This window comes from Megalops cyprinoides, chromosome 25 (genome assembly GCF_013368585.1).
Source record: "Megalops cyprinoides isolate fMegCyp1 chromosome 25, fMegCyp1.pri, whole genome shotgun sequence".
In the NCBI taxonomy this organism is placed as follows: Eukaryota; Metazoa; Chordata; class Actinopteri; order Elopiformes; family Megalopidae; genus Megalops; species Megalops cyprinoides.
In genome coordinates this window covers 4201860-4223397 of record NC_050607.1, presented here as the reverse complement: position 1 = coordinate 4223397, position 21538 = coordinate 4201860, and the positions used below count along the sequence as shown (strand labels likewise).

Here is a 21538-nt window from a genome sequence, read left to right as displayed (position 1 = left end):
AATTTTCACTGAACTTTGCTGAGGGATTGTAACATTTGCATTGTTGGTGTATCTCACATCTCTACAATGCAGCGCAAGGTTCTCCCCAGAGCAAAAAAAAAAAACAAATGGAGCGTCAGTTGGTTGAAATGTTTACCTCCTGTGTGAAAAATGACCATTCTGACTCTGTGAGGAAAGGCTGACACATTACTTCCCAGTGTAGAGATCAATCTTAAACCCTACCTGCCAGTGGCTTTACTGGCCTGGGGTATGAGAGCCCCACCATGGTGGACAATTTCACATGGAATATCTAGACTTACTCTGACTGATTAATGTAGCACAGTTTTCTGCACTGAGCTGTGGATACAAGACCACAGAATGAGGGACGGTGCACTCACGATCTAAGGGCTGCAGAGTTCAAATCCTAGGGTGAAAACTGCTGTCCACATGCCTTACACTGAAGCATTTTACATGACTTATAATGCTTCAGGGAAAATATAGATATAGCTGTAAAACAGGGCTTTATAGAATATAACACTGTGAGATGTCCCGGATGAAGACATCTGCAATGCGGATAAATAATTTAATTCCAATCGGGCATAATTTTATAATAACCAGTAATTGAATTGGCTCAATTTTTAAATGCTGCAGGGAGGGAGACCGAATCACTGCCATATATAGATGCAATCCGAAGTCTGAGTTAATGAATTTGAAAGGGGATATTTTGAGTCCCCGGGGTTTCTTAACAAAGCTTGACAAGGACAGCACACAGAGTTAATGCAGGCTGAATGAAGTACTTTTCTGTGTATGATAAAGTGCATTAACGGCGGTACGGGAATATCCAAAAGATGGGCAACCCTTCCAAAAAGCACAGCAGGGGAGCATGTAAGCCTTCATCCCCAGCTTTCACTCAATCACTACACGGTACCGATGAAAGATCATTTCAGTGGAAGTGATTGGTTAATGCCTCTGATCATATGGCGCAGAATTAAAGCGGGCTCATCAGAATCAGTGCTTAAGGGGCTTGATGTATTGGCCTTATGTGTAAACAGCACCCCAGAATGCGATAAGACAAATTAATGAGCGGAATGATCTCAGTACGATTCGTTTTAATTTTCAGCACAGTGAAAGTGGAGTGGAGTGAAGTGGCAAAGCCAGGCATGACAGCAGCGTGGTCCACTTTCCTGCGGTGAGGATCTTTTGAGTTTGTCCCATCCCTACAAAGAGGTGCTTTTCTGAGTCCGCCGTGCTCCACATTTTTGATTTTTGCTTTCTTCACCTGGCGAGTTAAGACGAGTGTTTGTCTTTTATGTGGCATTGCTCTCCAGACGGGATTCGTTCCAGCTGCAGCTGTGAGATTACAATGAGGACTGTTTGAAAGAGAAGCGTGTTGACTTTACTGTCTGGGTAAACTGAAGGGCGTTTCAGTGGCTGTGTTCCGCACAGCTGGGAAAGGCAGCGGTACTGTGTGCCATTTTTAACAGTTTTATAAAAGTGTACCTCAACCCCCTATAAAAACCAGCTATCATGGACACTTTTAAACTCAGGCTCCCTGCTGAAGAGGACATCTTATCTGATAGAGGGTCTGAACCTTTAGTCTACCGGCAATGCAATATAGGCCAAAGCTACCGTTGTAGGTAATGCTTTAATACAACTCAATTTGATGTGCTTTGATTTAATACACTTTCGATAAGTAACAAAAGTAAGCCACGTAACAATAAAGTCAGTGCGCAAGTGCTTGACATCCTAGATTATAATCAACAAATTCTTAGTGAGCAATACTGAAACAAGTCTAATCGAAATGTTCATTCAAGCCAAGTCAAAGCAAATTAATTTTGCTCCCAAAATGTAAATGAGCACAAAAAAATCCTATACCGCATTTGCATTAGTTCAATTAGTTTTGGTTGCTTTTAGCCTGCATCCGAGTTAGCATCTGCACACTGATTTAGATGACCCATATGATTATAAGAGTGGATGAATCCATCACAGTGGTGCAATGCTGCAGTCCTTGCTGAGGCAAATAGCCATCCTGGAACATCTGTATGATTGTGACTATGGAATATCTGCATGAGTTTCACAATGACTGGCAGGTGATTGGGCAATGTTAGCGACAACGTGAGGATGGAGGCAAGGTGCTTCCGTGACGGCGGGATAATGAGGTGAACAGCGTCCTGATCATGCAGAGTTTTTTCTTCCCGATGAAGCTATGCTTCCCGGAACATCTAAATTGCTATCTGGCTAAGTTGGGGGAAATCTGCTGGTGTCAGGTAAATGTTTAAGTAACCGTATCACCCCCATTTACATAGCTGAACACTGCTGAGAGTCCAGGGCTGTTTGCTGAAAGTAAACGACTTTCGGTAAATGTGTGGGAGTGAGCAGCCGGCACTTCAGGAAAAACTCAGGGAGACTGTTTAAAGAGAGTGCAGGAAACCGCTGCTAAGGCCCGGCCTGCTACAACAGTGCTCAGCTCCCACACAGACAGGGGTCAGATTCCCTGCCGGGGCTGCTATGCTGGACTGTCTTACAGTTCCTCAGACCCCATCCTCACTTTCAGTGGCATGTCTCGGTGAAACCTCCCAGCCTTGCCGGGTTCCCACAGCTTTGCCGAACAAAATATGTGTTACTTTTTTAAAACTTCTTAAACATTCCGGAGTTTGTCAGTTGATGAAATAAACTGAAAAGGTGGCGTAAGAAAAAAAAAATTTAAATATGCCTTTTTGTGACGTCACACTGTGGTGGAATGAATCTGGGTCTTAGAGGCTGATTCAGTGCTAGCGCTTTGTGATTTGTCCTGAAGATTACAGAACAAATTTAAGCAAGCTTCACTTTTATTTTGACACTGGTTCATCCTTGCACCAGCGAACACTGAATATGCATTACCTGCTTGTATTCATTATCCACAGTTTAGGGACAAACTGTAAGGGAGAAAAATGGCATCCCCACTTAACTGTGGAAAGACTCAAGCAAACAACATGTTTTCCATCAATCAAAACGCGAATGATAAAAATAATATAATAAAGATAAAAGAAGAGTTGGCCAGTTGAAAGAAACATGTTTGCCCAGGATCTGCCACGCATGACAGCTGACTCTGCCTTTTATAAAACCCATCCTTAATTCATCAAAATGGATCAAAACTCTTTTCAGATGAGCTACTGAAAGAGCTACGTAACTCACGTTTCAAAAATCAAAGCAAGGGCTTTCCGATCGGCTCGTTGAGCGTGTTAAAATAGAAGCCAACAAATACCATCAGAGACAGAGTAGACAGAGCTCTCCTAACAGATACTCTCCCAGCTCGCTGGGTGTCTGTCCACGTTATGCTGATGGATGCCACTTGCTGGTGTATCTCACTGGCGTGATTGATAGGGCTTGCTGAAGTGTGAGGGATAGGTGGATGATGAGGCACGGTACAGGAATGAGTGCCCTGGACTTATCCGGTGATTAAAGGGCTGTTGGAGGAACTATCTCCTTGTAAGGATAAGATCAAGGATTCGATCCCTGCTTGTCCCATCCTGGGAGAGAATGTGAATGATGCCCTTGGACAAGTGCTGCAGAATAGAATCAGTCACCTTGGTATTTGACCTCAGATGATGCAGAATGAGGAGTCTAAGGTCAACACTATCAGAACAGAGACATTTCAAGACCTTTTTGGGTCCTGAATGACAATGACACAGGTAATAATGCTGACATAAATCAAAATTACAAAATTATAACATAATTATTACAATTTAACATGAGTAAGTACATCCATGTCCAGTCACTCCATGTGCTTTTAAATACAAGCCATTCTAAAGGCAATAATTGAATTGTTTAGGAAGTAAAAGAAGATAAAGAATTGCAGTAGATAAAAAAACTCCAGTGTTTGCCTACTAGCAGGCCAATCAATACATTTCTTGAAGAAACAATGAATCTGCTTACCACCACGCCGCTGTCAGTGAAGGTTTCCTTGTAGGTGAAATTACACACGGCCCAGGCCAGATAATAGGTAGACATTCGAGGAGTGCGAGAAAAATGGTTGGTCACCCATCCGTCTTCATCCGGGACGGACAATTCCACCGGCATGTTGGAGAGAGACAAATATGTGCTTTCGTGCTTCAGGCTGATTTTGAAAGTGGCTTTATAGATGGGCTCGTCAAAGCACGGAAAAGCCTTTCGGGCATGAGTGGGAGAGAACTGTGTTACTGCCAGAAACCTACAAGTAATGAGAGAGAGAGAGTGGGAGATTAGACAATAGGAAAAACTAAGTTGCAGCTGCAGAACAAAGCCATTAAAGCGGACCATGCATTCTTTTTCAAAATGAAGCCATTTCACTCACATGCACGCTAGTAGTTCCAGGAACAGGGCTCTTTCACAACCTGCTATAAACACTATGATTGGCTGATGCATGCTATTTGACCAACTTGAGTCATGCGTCTTGAATAATTGTGCACTACATTTTTAAACATGATTTCAAATCCACTTCAGGAAATAGTCAAGGTCACAGAAAACGATGAAAACACACCAGAATATACTCTTCTCGTACAGTTTAATATCTCTGTCATTGATATGCTAGCAATGACACAAGTGTGAGCATGTCAGTTTTTTGAGATTTCTATTGTCCTTTGTCACAATACTCTTTTTTACATAATATAATGCAAAGTCAACACTAGATTAAGAGTTTCATCTTGACCCTTAGCTCATCGTCAAGGAGACGGACACCATTTTCATTTACTTGACACCAGAGCTTAAGCCGGTTTATATCTGCCCTGGAACACATGCTTTGAGGATGTTCCAAAAAATCTCCAAGGGTATTAATAGAATTTAAAACACTGTCAGGGAAAAAAAAAATCAAGACTCTGTATCTGTAACTTGTCCAAGTGCAGCAACCTCCCTCATCTCATTAGCATTCTCAAAAGCTCTGCAATCACTGCATTTATTATTGCAGAATCATGATTTTGGCTACAAAAGATCTGGGATTTTGAATACAGTGAGTAGGAGGGAGGTGTGGAAGAGTGGAGGAAAAACAGGGCAGTACTTCCTGTGGGAGTCTTTTAGAAAAATCACAGGTATATCGCTGGCAGTTTATTTCCAGGCAGTCAGATTAATATGTATCAAGGCAACCTCAACTCTCTGAGAGGGGTGCAGCTCCAGCCTCTCGTGGGGCCTGAACTCACTCTCTGGCCCACTGATTCAGCGCCTCTCCTATAAGGATCTCTCTCTCCCCACTCCCTCTTAATGATGCTTGCTCATAATCACAGTGGTAATTTATTCCTTATGATTAAAGCGGTTTCTTTCAGCTGTCTGTTTGTGCAACACTCCTGAGGTGTTTTGATGATTTCTGAGCTCGATTAGAATAACCTGAAGGTCCTCACATAACCCTCTTTGTTTATTAGCGCTTTCGGCGCAGTGCAGGGATTGCAGATTTATGTGTCAGCTGGAGTGCCTCCTACCTAGAAATGCACTGTGGAGGAACTGTGTGACGGCTGAGGATGAACTTCCAGGCGAGTGAATATAATCTCACAGCATCTGATACATACTGGGTGTCTTTATAAAAGTTACGTGCTGCGGACAGTGGTACCTCAGATGCGCCATACTAGAATAAAACCATTCCATGCATGATATTGGGCAGATATGTGGAAACCGATGGCTCTAGGCAAACAAACAGCAATGTACGACTTAGTCCACAGTCCGAACCCCTTCACCCAAAACGCAATTTGTCAATTGTTTTAAAAATTGACTTTAAATGAGGGTTATTTCATTATCAGTTCCATGAATTCTCGTGACAGGAAAAATGTTTTCACTTTCATTACTCAGTACTGAGGAAGAAAACCCAACTCTGCAGGTACTGTGCAAGATAAGCGATGTGTACTTTTTTACAGATAAAACCCAAATATGTATGCGAGTGTGTACGTGGCAGAGGAGAGTGTGCTGAACATTTTGAATCTCTGAGATAAGGAAATGCGCTGAAGCATCAGCAGGTCAAAGGAGCAGCAGCTGGCACCAGAAAAAAGACAGAGGGCTTGGATGTCGCAGGGGAGTGAACATTACAGATCGATGGAGGTTTTAAGAAATTCTGAAACAAAAAAATTTATCCCATGTGGCGAGCGGATACAGTACGTTCGGCTTAAAGCACAGCCACCAGCAAAGGCGCCTTGGAAGGGCTCCAACTTCATATTACCCGCCAAACACTGGCACCGCGCCAAACAGACAGTGTTCTCAGGAAAAAAAGAATGCCTGACAAAAATACGATGCTAGGGACACGAAGACCAGGGACCAATGGAGGCAGGATAATTGGCTGAGTCTTAAATGCATGTATGTCTAATATATTTCACAGCTGTGGGAAAAATCAATGTCATTAGCATTGTTTTCATATTGCTGAGGAAATGATTAATTTGCTGATAAAGGTAAAAAGCTGTTGTTGACTGAAATGCTGACTGTTTTACTGGAAGGGTACACAACCCTGCAATGCTAATGAACCGCAACCGGATCTGACTCAGGGTTAAATGCATGCAGACGTACAGTGATGCACTTTTAAAGTACCTCAAAACTGATGAAGACCATCTCAGAAAATATTCTACAGAGCATACAACAATGGAAATCCTCCAGAATTCAGTTATAGCTAACACACATGAGCTGGAGGGTTGTTGGTTTTGGACCAGCTAAACCCGCTATGCAGTGGACCTTGTGATTTGATCCATCTAAACATTTCATTTCTCACAGGAGGTGCCACTGGGAGTTAGAGATGAAGCCATACACAAACATTGCATGACAAACCCCAACAAGCAATGTGAAGTAGTGAGAAAGGGACTTCCATAACCAGAAAGTTGCATGTTTATGCTTGTGCCTTAGAGGACACTACCTGGGCTTGAATTTGCTCAGTATACTTCCAGTTGTATGAAAGGTTAATGAGATAAATACAAGCAAAGAAATAATGGCGGTGGTGTGAACCTGTGCTAAAACAATACCTTGTCTAAGCAGTATCAGGTATGCCTTCACAGTGCATTAAAGCAGCACTGTTTTTTTAACTTGGCAAACATCCCATGCTTGTAAAACATTCTGGGTGTGAATACATTTACATTTTACATTCTGTTGTCTAGCAGACACACCAACCCAGAGAAAGTAGGAGTGCAATATACAAGCGTACAGTATATATAACTAGTAGGATAAAGCATGCATGAAATTGCCAGCTATTGGTATGATGTACCCTTTTATCTAATGATGTGAGGTCAGACAACCGCACACAGCATGGCAGAAGGGTGTCAGACACATCTCACTGGGTGGGGTCACAATTACAAACCATTTGGCAGGATTGACAGGCTGACTGTTTTACAGAGTGACTAAAATAATGTCCAGCACTTGCTTGACTTCTGTCTCTGACCTTCCTGCAACTTAAACTTTCAATTCAATCCATGCCCGTTTCTTCCTGCTGTTTTCCATTAATTTAAAGTTTAAATGTTTAAACAGGAAACTTTGCTGCTGAAGAAAGTGCAATAATACTACATATGCACTGCAAGTACCAATCTGGGCTGTGGTTTGTTCAAAGCGTAGAGACAGGGATATTACTTTGTAACAGCTAAAGACCAGTTCCTTTATGCTGTAGTGTATTAGTGCTGACAGACGTTTAATTTCACTCTCAGATGAATTGCCGTGTGCACAGTAATCAAACTTATTGGAGCGACGTTAAGCCAAGCATGCGTTATACCCATGAACAAATATAAATTACATTCGGAGGGACTTTGATGCGGCTCAGAGTATTATGAACTAATCTCATTATTCCACAAAGAAAATGAACAAAAAAAAAACCTGGCAAAATATTACTTACGAAAATGCTTTATGTATTTTGCTTGATGTTTCGTTGTGTTCTTTAATATAAAGCCAGTCCTCTAGTTCAGCCAAAGGGAACTAGTTTTGCTGGACTGCCGTTCCATGCATACACAGTAGAATTATGCATGCACATTCTGTCCCAAAACCGGAGTATCAATGGTTGCCTCTTTCATTGCATGTCTCCCTACAGGTTACTTGTGTCAGGTAGTAAGCATCTGCGCAGTTAGCAATAAGAGATTCCTAATTCAGCGTGGTCTGAATTTCCACCAGAGAACACTTTTGGCCCGACTGAATAAGAATAAGCTGCTTGCTTTCCTGAACATAAATTTAAGTGTGCAAGACTCTGAGCTTTGAAGCCCCGGAACGGTGATTGCCCAGCCTGCTGGGAGCAGCGGAGAACTGATGTTTGTCTGCCTTTCAACGTGGCCACTTGGTGGAAAGTGGCCATGTCTGAGGTATTTTGACTAAAGGGTAAAGCGCCCTGGGAGTAAGCTCTACATGCGGTGGCCATTTGTGTTAGCCTTATGAAAATGCACTCGTCTAGCTAACCTAGCTGTCTTGTCTCTATCTAATGACTCATATTGAATATGGTTTCACGTTAGCTTCGCACACTCAGTGCACACGGATGCCGAGGATATTCAAATGGTGCGATTGTAGGTAAAAGCATTACACTGCCTTACGTAATAGACTCCTTATTGTATCATTAGTCACCACTATCTTACACACATTTTACTAACTTGCCTTACGTAATTTACACAGTCTAGGCGAACTACAAAAATATGTCTATTACTATTCATATTCAGTCACTATTCGTGTTGATACACCATCACGGCAATATTGGCTGTTGCGCCTGTATTCGAAAGTTTAGTTCATCCTCAGAAAAGTTATAACGATAACAGATTTTATAAAACACGAGTGACCAGAAGTACATAACAGCCTGTTAATAACAGTGAACAATTACATTATATCAGGTACATAACACTAGAGTATGTCAAATTTTCACCAGATAATTTTTCAATAGACTTTAATGATGTCCACCTGCTTCGTACGTCCAATTATAACTTTACCTTGTGATTGGTTTTCTAACAAACATTAAACGTTCAAGGGAACGCTTCCCTTTTGCCCCTGGTAATATAATGTTATAGTGCATTAGTGAAACAATAGTTGTACTTTCAGAAATTTGAAGTGTAAACACTTTTTGTCACCCGTGTAACTAAATATTACCACAGGAACTAAAAACCAAAACCTTAAAACTATACAGTTCGCTCGTCTGTACTGCAGCGACAAAACATACTAAATTGTCTGTACTGTTAACTCGGTTTAGAAAGTAAGTTCGTTTAGAAAGCATAACAGGTCCTTACTTTAGACATTACTTACTTAAAATGGTTGTGTAAGGCTGAAAGGGTAAATTTCGTGTACGCCTCTGCACAGGGTGTCTACATGTCCGTTAAAATTTGAACAGAAATTTCAATCAGACAGCACGTGCGTTCAGGAAACAGTACGGAACTGAACTGGCAGCTTCAAGCATTAGTTTTCATCTTTCTGACCAAAGTGGATTCTTCATAACCAATATTATGTAATTCTGAAGCGAATACGTATTACCATTGCAATGAAAACTAGGCTAAAACACATGATGCTAGCTGTAACAATAAATGCCAAAGCAATGCGACTTGAAACAACACTGAAACGGACACAGTAAACACAGTTTACCTTTTTTCTCCATGCAAAACATAAGAACTGCGAAAAAATCCGAGCAGTTCGTTTTCAATTTGGGCTTCGAATGTAATATTAACTTTGTAGATTCTTTGCGGCTTTAATTCCCGGTGTAAAGCGATAACATAAACTTGGTTTGATGGATAGTGAAACTGACGGTGAATTCTTATGACACCGGGCTTTTTGTTATCCGAGTACACCACTGCCTTTTCCAACTCCAGCCTGTCCGCGTGCAGCACTATAAACTTTGTGGAGTTCACACACTCAAATTCGATGTTAACTTCTCCGGAAAAGGTGAAGTTATCCATATAGACCGAGAGCTTTAAGTCGTAGTGTCGTGGTCTCAAAGACGTCGGTAACCTCAAATGACGCCAAGGCTGGACCTCCTCATCTTTGTGATTGGGGTGAGCATCCCGGGACTGGTTGAATTTGGGGTTGGAACCGTTGGCCGCGCGTGAGCTGCTCTCCCCCGCGCACTCCTCGAACCTGACGCTGAGTAAGACAGCGATCACGGTCACAACGATAAGTGTTAGAATAGAGACGGCAAAGCCCAGAACCAGTCTTTTGTGGACGGTGATGTGCTGTTCGGTTGTCCTCGGGCGGACCACGACACTGTCGGCCCACTGATCCGAGAGCCCTCTCCCGTTCCTCATTGTGTTATCTTCTATTCCCATTGGTGTGAAAGATAAGCCTTTTCCACGCTTGTCATCCAAAGCCATACTCCGATGAATATGACGTTTAGCTGGAACACGACAGGGGAAAGCAAACGGGTTTACCGGAGTCTCAGCTCCGGTAGCACGTATTGACCACAGTCATCGGTCCATCCCTACAGTACATTAATTTAAGCAGAAGCTACAACGACACGGCAAAAGTATTTAACGAACTTCCTTGGTAGGACGTGCGCTTCTCAGACTCAACCCGAACATGTGTTGAGTTTACTCAGTAGCATATTGCCTCTCTCCCTTGTTCTCTACGGTCTCTGAACAGGGAAAGTACTGCATAGAACACGATCCATTCCCGGGTCTGATACTGAAGCTGTTACTGCTACCGCTGCTGCTGCTGCTGTTGAAAGTCTCCGATCTGTGAGCTCTGCAGGCATATTGAGGCGACCTCGCTCTGACAACAGCTGCGTAACCAGACCGCGGTCTGTAAATCCCAACCTACTCCCGAGGCTTGCAGATGATTTTTTAGCCAGGAGAACACGAGCGAAGTGTGACTCATCAAAGAAACATTGCCGAACACCTTCGTCTCCCCGTGCCTTTGCGTCCCCGAAAGCGTTGAAAATGAAAAGAAAGCAGAAATTACTTCTTTGCAGCGATGCGGTCGAACGGCACTGAAAACGACGTCCTGCACAGTGGTGTCTCCCCCGTCTGTGACGAAGTAAAGCGGCGAACCCTGCAGAAGAGTTTCGCAGTCAGTTTCTCATTATCTGGACAGCTGGACCACTGAACACACAAAAAGAACGTGTCGATTGAAAGCGGCTAGGGTGCGGCTCCAGGATTACGCTTCACTGGTGCACTTTATCTGGAATATTGATAGGCTCTGTGCGCATACAGCCAATGATCTCGTTGATTGATTCAACCACACCCACCTCACACCCCTTTTTAAAAACACATTATGCACATCACAAACACATGTACTCTACCTAATTCATATGAGATTTATTTTTGTCTGTGCATTTTTCGTATTCATTAATACAAAGAGAACTGGCTACGAAAATAGCTACAGAAGAGAACAGTTAACTAAAATAAAGACAAGAGAAAAAAACAACTGCACAAAGCAAAAGAACTAGAAAGTAAAGGTGGGTTTGATAAATATTCAAATATAGTTAGTATTAGAAGGAGAGTTTTAATTAACTGTTTGCACCATTGCTAGCACAGTATGTATTCGATTGATGGCATTAGTGCATTGCCATTATATAATTCTTTGTAAAGTATAATAGCAGTTTTGTGTCAATTACTTGCAGTGAGGTAATGATTTTCGTTGGAATTTATTGTAGCACCAAACTGTATCTCTTGAGAGTAAGTGCTTCATTGTAAGTGATCCCGCGACAGAAGTGACCTCCGGATGTGATTTTAACCGTGTATCTGTGTCTGCTTTTTCTGGTGCCAGTCTTAACTATGCCACCCTGTGGACATTTTGCGAACTTCGTGTCGTTCCGCATGATGGAGAAATTGAAAACCCTTGCCACAGGATCAAACGCACACGTTTTCGAAACAAAATGCTCACGTACATCAATCTATCAGCCAAGAAACGCATAGAAATATGCAGCTAAAAGCATTGTACACTATGATTAATATTTGCCATTCGAACAAGAAAGTGGTCCGTACCTGCGCGAAAGAAAAACCCCTGTATTTGTCTAGAGAAGAAGGGAAGCATATTTATTGTACTGTTGCCAACAGTTCAGAGCGCACATATGATTTGCGGTGCGCAATAAACGAATAATGTTGAAGGTTTAGAAAATAAACAGTATCACAATACGAGGTATTCCGTTTCACTCTGGGGAGTTAGCAAGGAACCAAAGTATACCCTGCCCGTTAAAGGCAATATGTCATCGTTGGCATTTTTAATTAGGGAGATGTATTGGGTCAGTATTAGTGACATCCCTCCCTATTTGCGAAATGAGTTCTTATACAATACGCCTGACCATTAACGATTGACATAGCTGTTCTCAAACATTACCAATGGAAATGAGCCCACATTTAAATATAACGACCCATAAAATGCCACTATGCATTTTTACGTTGCAGAGAAGGGAAATCACTTACATCCAAATGAGCAAGTTAAGGCCCCGGTTATTGAATTTCCTCGCAAGTTACGCGTGTGTGTGTACATATCTCTATGAAAAGAGGTTGCCTCCAATAACTTCTGAACTCTAATAAAATTAAGTATTTGTGTTAATCGTTAAAATGCAAGTTTGTATCTAATCATCCTTTACCATTGGTCTCCTTTGACAATAATAATGGTTGACTAGACATTGTGGAAATAATGTCATTTTCATTTGCTATCAGAAAAAAATCAATACAATTACATTCAAATGTATTTTTCCCAATTTCTTAACCAGAGAGCCATGAGGCATTATCGGTCCATGCCTGACAATCATACTCTTGATCATAGTTAAGCCAGTGACCCTCTGCCAAATGGCTTTAGGAGTCTTTAAGTATAGTAATGATTTCAATAAAGCTGACCTATTAATGTAAGCCCGCTAATTACCATGACCTCAAGGGAAATGAGAGATTATTCTGGCGTTAACTCTGTAACTTTCGATCAATACCTTTAATTGATTCGCAGCTCTACATTAGATAAATATTATTAGATTATGATGGGGGAATAACTAAACGTAGAAAGACTAGATTGGAATCAGAAGACATGGATTATAATAATAGATGCAGGTGGATGTCAGAGAGAGAGAGAGAAGAAATACTGTTTATAAAAGTTTATATGGGCATGAAACCACTCACCGAACAGGTAATACAGGATTTTACATTTATGATATCATCTTCAGCCATGTGCAGCACCAGAGATTTAAAAATCTTTCCTCCATGGAAATCAGCATCGCCCATCGTTATTTAGACGGCAGCTGTTAGCTCAACAGACTACCGATGAGCAGCATTTTCCAACGGAGCTGATGGGATCTGAAGTCCCTGTATCGAGTATGTTGAAGCTAATCTCTCATCTGCGCCTCTGGGAAAGCGTTACATAGCGTTTTCACTTTTGAATTATTCCTATGGATAATATTTTATTTCTAAATGTCAAAGCAGATCATATTTTTTGCGACTCAATTTGAAGATGCAGCATAGTAGACCAATCAAAAGCACGTCATCATTCTACTGATTCCCTCAGATATTAAATTATTGATAATATCAGTCTTAACAAGAACGTTGAAGTCCACGTTTACATAGAGTAGGGGTTTTTTTTCAGACGAGGGACACCGTAATTAAACCTCATGCCATCGTAATCAATAACATTTTGTTTCCATATCCTCTCCGAAGAGAGTAAACTGCATGTGAACTCCAGATGACCACTGGCTGCCCACTGCCTCAATAACCATTGACTGTGATTAAAATCGGCATAAGTGTTTGATATGATATCATTATAGCAATGTTACTGTGTAACTTTGAAATATCGTCCTGATTACTGGCGCGTAACCTTTCCTTGACAGTCGTAGTCTCTCGCTGGTCGAGTTCTGCACCTGCCTGCTCAAATGGAGATTTCGCAGAACGCTGCTCCAGACTGCGCCGCGCTGCAGTGTCACGTCAACACAAATATCGCTCGATCAGTCGGCGTAACAGCCGACCTCCATAGTCTGGTTTCATAGAAATTATCCCTAATGAGGAGAGATGGATTTGCCCTCACCCATTCAAAAATCAACAGCAATGCGCATTGAAGTAAACACAGGCGCTAATTTGAAAGGAAAGAAGTCTGATCGATGTGCAATTTACTTACACAACACATGGTCACACAGAAGAGGCTTGATTGATTTGCTGGAGAAAAACGTTGATCATTTTGGTAGTTAATCTGCTGATATAAAACTTTGTTCCCTCTTGGATACACATCTTATATTTTGGTTTTTATTTGTGTATTGTTTTTCTCTTTCTTCCGTGAGTGTATTACGTTACATGAATATCATAAAAGAAATAATGCATGTTGTACTGACCACTGCCTTCTTTGTCACGCGAATATTCGCAAAATGTCAGCCCCTCTGACACAAGCTGCTGTACGCGTGTCCCACATGAGACACGGCAACTTAACACAAGCGGTTCTGAATGTGTGCATTTAAGCATAATGGAGCCACGACTTTTTCTTGAAAAACACCTTTAAAGGAGCCATGTCATTGGATTTGAATAGTTCCAGATTCGACTTGTGTAGGACCAGTGTAGTCTGATTTTTGTGTTGTCTGGACAGGCAGAGGATGCTGTTTTTGCACAGATCTGCAAACCAGAATTGATCTAATTGACCAGTCCCATCTGAGAGCGTGTGAGGTGGTGGTTATGCTCTGATCAAATGGCAGCATTTAGTGGATTAAAGTCCCACATTCATATGAAATTCATATGAGTCAGAGACTACAGTGACTGAACAATGTGTGTCTGTTGTGACACACTTGAAAGAAGGTGTGAGAAAATTGTCTGGTAGCACATTGGCCAATGCTGGACCTGTTGGCTGTCTGTTAGGTATATTTTAATATGGAATCTACTATAGATATCATTTCCATACTGAACTCAATTTCTCAGCATGAACATATGATACTCAAAATCATGAATTGTATGAGCTGTTACACACCCAGCTCACTGAAGGCAGATGTATTATCCTGTTGACCAATGGGACCTCCAAAACCTGAATAACAGAGGAATCATGGTTACTCTGCTCCTTGTGTCCAGGCCAGCATGAAACTATATTTCGTTATACCCAATCCGTGCCAATGCTAAATGTTGGAGAATTGGAGTTGAGATAAACAGTGTGCAATTACAAATTCCCTTGTACCTCTTTAGTTATTAAGATAGACCCATTATCCTGGTGAATAGAGCAAGTAATAATCCACAGAATATTGGCAAAAAAGTCTAGCAATACTCAGACAGAAAACTTTTTTTTGAAGTTTTATTGAACATCTGCACACCAGCTGGAGAGATGAGTGGGGAAAGTGGAGTCACGGGATTGTGCTCCTCTACAAGATAAATCCCTTGCTTCAAATGGACTGATTGGTTTGATTGGACAGGATCGCAGGCTCTAGGTCCTCACCTACCACGAGGATGGTGGACTGCAGTATCTCCTGCCTTTTGATTCAGGATCAGTTTGGAAATCCACCTCTTTGGGAGAAGACTGGCAACTGAACGCCAGAGATTCACTCAGGGTTCATATTAGTCCCAGTATCCACATTCTGAGAACAAGGGGAAAAGGGCTGAAATGAGATCTCATTTAGAAGTGCTCTTAGATAAATGATCTTCTCTGTTAGTTAAAATCTGTGTTGTATCTGGAGAAAAAACTTTGGAAAGAGTTGAATGAACATTAACTTCAAAGGAAGTCTTGTTTAGCCACAGCTGGTGATGCACAAGTTGACATTAACAGTGGGTTTTGTGCTTTAAACTTCTTCAGTAAGAGTGAACCATCCCCAAAAGCCAGTGAAGCGTAATAAGAATATGTCACCATTCCCTGTAGATTACACAAAGCATAAAACAGGGACTTAAATCTGTCAGAAAGTTTACCACCACTGTGTTTAGCCTGTGGTATGTCTGACTTGGCAACTTCTGTGCTTTAGGACTTGAATAATTGATCCTAAATTAGAAAACTAAAACAACCAGTAGAGATGTCAGATAAATAGAACAGCATGATGATTGGGTCCTATCTGTGTGGTATGTCTATCACATTGCTTGAACGACTTCAGATCTGTTGGAAAACGATGCCTCTCTGAATACTTCAATTGATTTTATGCTGGCAATGACAGGCAAGAACTAACTAGACAAGGCAAAAAAATCAGCAGCTCCTTTGATGAATTAGTGTATTCAAAGCCCAGATAACCTGTAGGTAAAGGAGAGATAGATTAATTACCGCCTGATTAATTGGTCTTGTTATGCTTGACGAGTTACTGGAAAATTCAAGGCAGCGCCACAAACCTCATCATCTGGAGCATCATTTTTTCCAATCCATTTGTGCTTGTTTCCACACTTCTCCACAATTCAAATGAATTTTCATCCCACTGCAACAAGGTTCCTTTGATTAATGGAATTCAATTTGTTATGTCTGGAGCCAGAGTCGTTTATAATGCACAGAATTACTTTTCTTCTTTCAACGGACTTCAATTTGAAGGGATTCGATGTTTTTATAATCCTGATTTAGTAAATGATATACTCCATGCAGTCATCTGTCTGTGCTTTTTATTACCGTGGATGATTTAGGCACTGTATCATTACTCAGGGGCAACGACCAAGAGGAAAAAAATGCAAGGAAAAAAACAATTATTTAATGTAATTTTATCTGGGGTTGTGTTGTTGCATGCCCATAAATAATTCAGAAAACCCGAACATGGTCAGAGTTTCAGTCTGTCCAAATTCGACCATATTATTCTGCTCCATTGCATGTGAAATCGCATTTTATATTCATATTGTATAAAGCGACTTTAAATAATTCTTCTATTGGTTGTACAGTTGAACAAGGTAGCAAAAACAACAACACAGCCGAAGGGTAAGGAGAGGTTTCTGTAGTTCTGTATTTCTCTTCTCCATCAATACAGATGGCGACTTGACAAGTCCATCCCTTTTATTTCAGTCTGCAGAATCACTATCTGAACACATCAACACAGTGACTACATAAGGTTCGAGAATTCAAAGATGGAGCTGGAGTCAACTACTTGTTTTTGTTGTTTTTTATGTATTGCTTGAGGGTTGTGGAGAGTTTGAGTTGTGTGTCTTAATTATTTACCATTTCAGAAGACTTTAAATCAACAGTGTTTTTTTCAATACTGTATATCTGATGGAAACAAAATAACAGGGCTTCTAAAGTATTCTAAAATTTGATAAATATGTCACTTTAATTTTATTCAGTATATACGGTATGTTTTAAAAAGTATGTAAAGCAGTGCACACCAAGTACATTTCCCTCTCAAATGTGACTGATACTTTGTTTATGTACCTACCTGAGATTTGCAGAGTGTAACTTTAGGCAGCCAAAACATTGAATCATAATCTCACAGGTGCCTGTTCCGTGAGGATTTGAGTTTGCAGGCCTGGATACGACATGCAAAGTTCATAGCAACCCGCCTGTTCTTCTGCCAATCTGGTGTTATTCACTCTCTCTCACACAAAAAAAAAACAGAAGCCCGTTTGGCACAGGGGTGCCGGCCTGGCATTCTGTGGTTGTCACGTGGGAGAGAGCAGAGCTGCACCTTTCTCATGCCCACCCATCAGCCAACCACAGGCTACCTCCCAGCCTCCAGCCACTTTACAAATGAAGGGTTCTCTACAGGATGCAAGCACAGACTGCCACATGCATTATTCATGGGAGGCAAACCGGGGCTTTCGAGTGGATGTTTGTCACACTAGTCAAGGACTGGCCCAGGCTTTGTGTTTCATCACAGGATAGATCATCCCCGCCAAATTACAACCTGCGCAAACAGCAATTTAAGAGGGATGTCAGCCGGTAATCCCAGCGATGACCGTGTGAATTTATAGCGATTCTTAATGCCGGGTGGATGAGGGATTAAGAGGGAGAGGGTTTGAATGAGTCGTGTTAGTCACTTTGCAGGGAGGACTGCTGCTGATACAAGCACAGCATGAGCTGTGGAAGGCAGTGTGGAGCTGTGTGGTTTGTGTAATTAAACAGGTTGTCTCAATAACAATCCCTCCCCACCCCTTATTCTAACCTAAACTTAAATCTTAGCTGTACCCCTCATTAAGTGAAACATTTATCCCCGGACCAAAATCTAACCACATCCACCAACCATATCCACAGCCAGAAATCAATGCTAACCTTTTATGCAACCGCACAACTTGTAACATAGTAAAATTGCATATTAATAGTGTTAATTATATTGTATTTGCCAACAATGTAATGATACAGGCACATGCCATTTTATTATAAAGTGTGACTGGAAAATACAATGAGCAATTCAACAGAAAACGGAGAGCTCCCCAAGGTGAACAGATTCCATATGCATTTCAAAGCACTGGCCTATGCTGTAAATTAAGGAGTAATTCAAATCACAGTTATGGGGATATCAAGAGTATACATATCCATGAGGAGCATCAGTCACAGAGTATGGTTAAGTTGCCCATTATCCAAGTTGTCTTGACGTGTGTTGACGTGACAGTCAAAGTCAAACAGGAGGATCATTTTAGTAATGGCTTGGATTCATTGTGTAGATTTCTTCAGCTCAGCTCAGTTCAATTCAATTCGGTTTTATTTTTAAATAGTGCGCTTCACATAAATGCATCCCTGGGTGCCTAAGGCAGTTAAAACCCATAACAGCAAATGGAAGGGAAGGGCACAATTCATTCACTTGCAAACAATTACATAAAGGCTCAATTTCATGGAAGCGTTTTCAATATGTGCCGATAATTCCTGACCAGGACGAATGAGGGGAACCGGAAGTTTCCATTGCATTGACAGGTATCTCATCAATGACCCTTTGCACTTGATGCATGAGCAGTGAGCAACGCAAGTGATTGGTTGTGCTGTAGTCATTTGTACTGTTCTGCACCTGGAAGGCAGTTTGCAGCTTGGCATGCGACAGCAACTCCACTTTGTCTTTTCCATTACTCATTCAAAATAAATGAACTCTAAATTATGTTTACGGAATCCAAAAACTCTTGTCGCTCAATCAAATGAATACTTAAATGCACCGTAACTCTCTCATAGAAAACATTGTAAATATGGCGGAGCTGGTACCTTCTTAATGGATCTGCTAAACACAGGTCTCTCCTGGTGCTTAGGTTTTATCTTTAAAATGGTGGGGTGTGTTTTCCTGAGGCATTGCTGAATAAGTAATACTCTTTGCAGACTGTTTTCAAGAAGTTTAAAATATTCATGGCAAAGCATGTTGTCTGAGAACAGCTTTTAAACCTTTTTAGTGACCATGCTCTTTCTCTGCATGGTAACCTAATTTTAAACCTGAAAACACGCAGGGCACTGGACTGCACCCAGCGGAGAATCTGCAGCTGATGGAAAGGGCTTTCCTCTCATTGTTCATGCTGGGAGTCACTGCTCCCAGCTGGTATTCCTCACTAGACTCATCACTAATGAAGGGTGGACCTTTTTCCAGGAATATTGTAATTACTCTAGAAACAAGGGTACAACAACATATTATTACATAGCAATTCACGTGTTATACCCACAAGTTGCTGAGATTTCAGAAAATGTGTGCATTCCTCTCTTCAAAAGCATATGGTGTTAGATTTAAATCATTAAAAGTTACATAGCTTAGCATGTAAAAAGTATTAAGTAGTTTGCATTTTTGTTAATGACATTTCATTTCATGTCTCTTAATTTCCCAGAAGCAAGCATTATTGTTAGTGCAGTTATTATTGTTGTTATCATCATTATTATTATCAAATTGAATAGGAGCCACAGTGCTGAGTGTCTGTCAGCTCAGTCTTACCACACCACAGTGCAGTTTGTACTTCACCTTGAGTACATTTTTTTGCATCGTAATTTTTAAACTTTTCTCTCAATATTTGTCATGATTATCAGCAACCTCCAAAGCATTGAGAAGGTGGCAAGTATAAAAACAAAGAGGAGCTTGCTTTAATCTGTAACTCAAAGGATGAAGAACATTGGATTGAGTGCTGCTGCATTCTTCATAGGCCAACCAGTTGTAAGTATTCAGCACCACGGACAGCACCAGACACAATCTCCATGCCTGTCTTGACAGGCAAAGTTTCTCTCTCTCTCTCGATCTGTACATATTGTACATGCACACACATACAGCTACCATCTAAGGGCTCTTGGCTTCCTGATTAATTTCAACACAGCTCACTCAGAAGGAACCAAGAGAGTGAGGAAACACAGATAGCAGTGAAAAGGTTGTTGAAATCTGGGCTGCTCTCTGCTGCCAGAATCAATTGCAGGTGATCTGACACAGGAAGAGGTGGGACGTGGAGCTGAGAGCTTTATTACCTGATAAGGGATTCAGAGCACATTGTAGGCTCATCACTATTGTCCCCAGCTTGTGTTTTCCTCATGTTCATGTTCAGTGCTCACTAAACGGTCCAGACACCCAGCAGCCTCTGAGCATCCCTTCCAGCCTGTTAGTGGAGCAACAGAAGGCCTTGAATCAGTGCTCCTGCAGGCCGCATTCGAGCGCAGAGGCTGGGGGTAAATAAGGTGAAGCAGCCAGGTACACCAGAGCTGGCCAACTGCCCGGCTCACCGCCCCGAAAGAGACCTGAGAATTTCAATCGCCGGAACGAGGTCACTTCAGCTTATCCATCAAAAGGCCAGTCGAGGTACACTGTTTGTGTTCCATCGATCTGTGCTTGTTTCTGCAAATCGCGCTAAATCCAGGTGCCCAAACACCATCCTCGCTGTATCCAGGGACTTGACTGTACTGAGTCCAACACAGCTCCAATATATACAGTGCTCCAGTGCCAATCCCTATGTATTGATACCTCTAGATGGTAACAAAAACATGATATTTGGAGTAAAAAATGTACATTGGATCACTTTTCCTGCAACTTTTAACTGAACTTAATGATATTTTGAATCCTCAAGATGCCAGTTGTTTTGGAGAACACCAACTGTAGCCTTTGGATTTACGGTTGTCTCCCAAAACCACTCGTCCTGCAGCTCATAAATGCAAGACACATTTGTGACCTTTCCCCAGTGGGCTTGCCACTGTACCACTCGCCTTCTATTTCTTAATAACGGACACCGCGGTGGAAAACGTTCGATTACTGCACAGCCAATATAGTGGGGGGCTGGGACGGAGGGTAGCTCACACTGGCAGCAGATGCCCGCCACACTCCATTGCCCCCACACCGCTGTGAGGATGGCTGTCGCCAGCTGGGGTGATGTCTGTGGTGTCACTGTGCGCCTGAAAAACATGCCCATGTTTTATTGATGTCATTATATCGGCGGAGCCGGGGAACAGGTGCAGGGTTTATACTGAGTATTTGCATGCAAATCCACTGTGGTTTGGCCGGCGTCACACTGAAAATACTGCCTCCCCTCAGCAGCTCCGATGTCGTCCACTCTGTTGATCCGGTTATCGCCGAGCCCGTGGTCCCTAAAGAGCAGGCTCTCTCCAGCATTAACGTCAGCTCTGCCCAGATCCTCTGCTTCTGCCTCCCTGGAGAGCTAACCGATAAGTCCAGAGGCAAAAGTGGACTGTATCTGTCACATAAACAAAATGCCTCTTCAAAAAAAAAAAAAATCTAACTAAACAAAAAAGTCAGCCAGTCCACTTGAGGGTGAGAGCCACTTGTCCAGCACTCTGTGGAGTGAGGGCTCTCCTGTCTGCATCTCTCAACACCCCCTCCCCCCCCCCCCCCCCCCCCCCGCCAGCCCTCCAGCAGTTCCACCATCAGACAGAACCACTCCGCTCCAATCTGCCATAGACC

The 21538-nt window shown here is 41.9% G+C and overlaps 1 protein-coding gene across 1 annotated transcript in view; it reads right to left on the bottom strand.

The window, feature by feature from the left end:
- LOC118772008 (thyrotropin-releasing hormone-degrading ectoenzyme-like) overlaps positions 1-10211 on the bottom strand; it is a 115654-nt gene extending 105443 nt beyond the window's left edge. Inside the window, exons 1-2 of the mRNA XM_036520231.1 lie at positions 9490-10211; positions 3895-4168 (exon numbers count right to left, since the gene is read on the bottom strand). Of these exons, the coding sequence (XP_036376124.1) occupies positions 3895-4168; positions 9490-10211 (996 nt within the window). The remainder of the gene's footprint in view (positions 1-3894; positions 4169-9489) is intronic.
- Positions 10212-21538: the final 11327 nt, after the last annotated feature.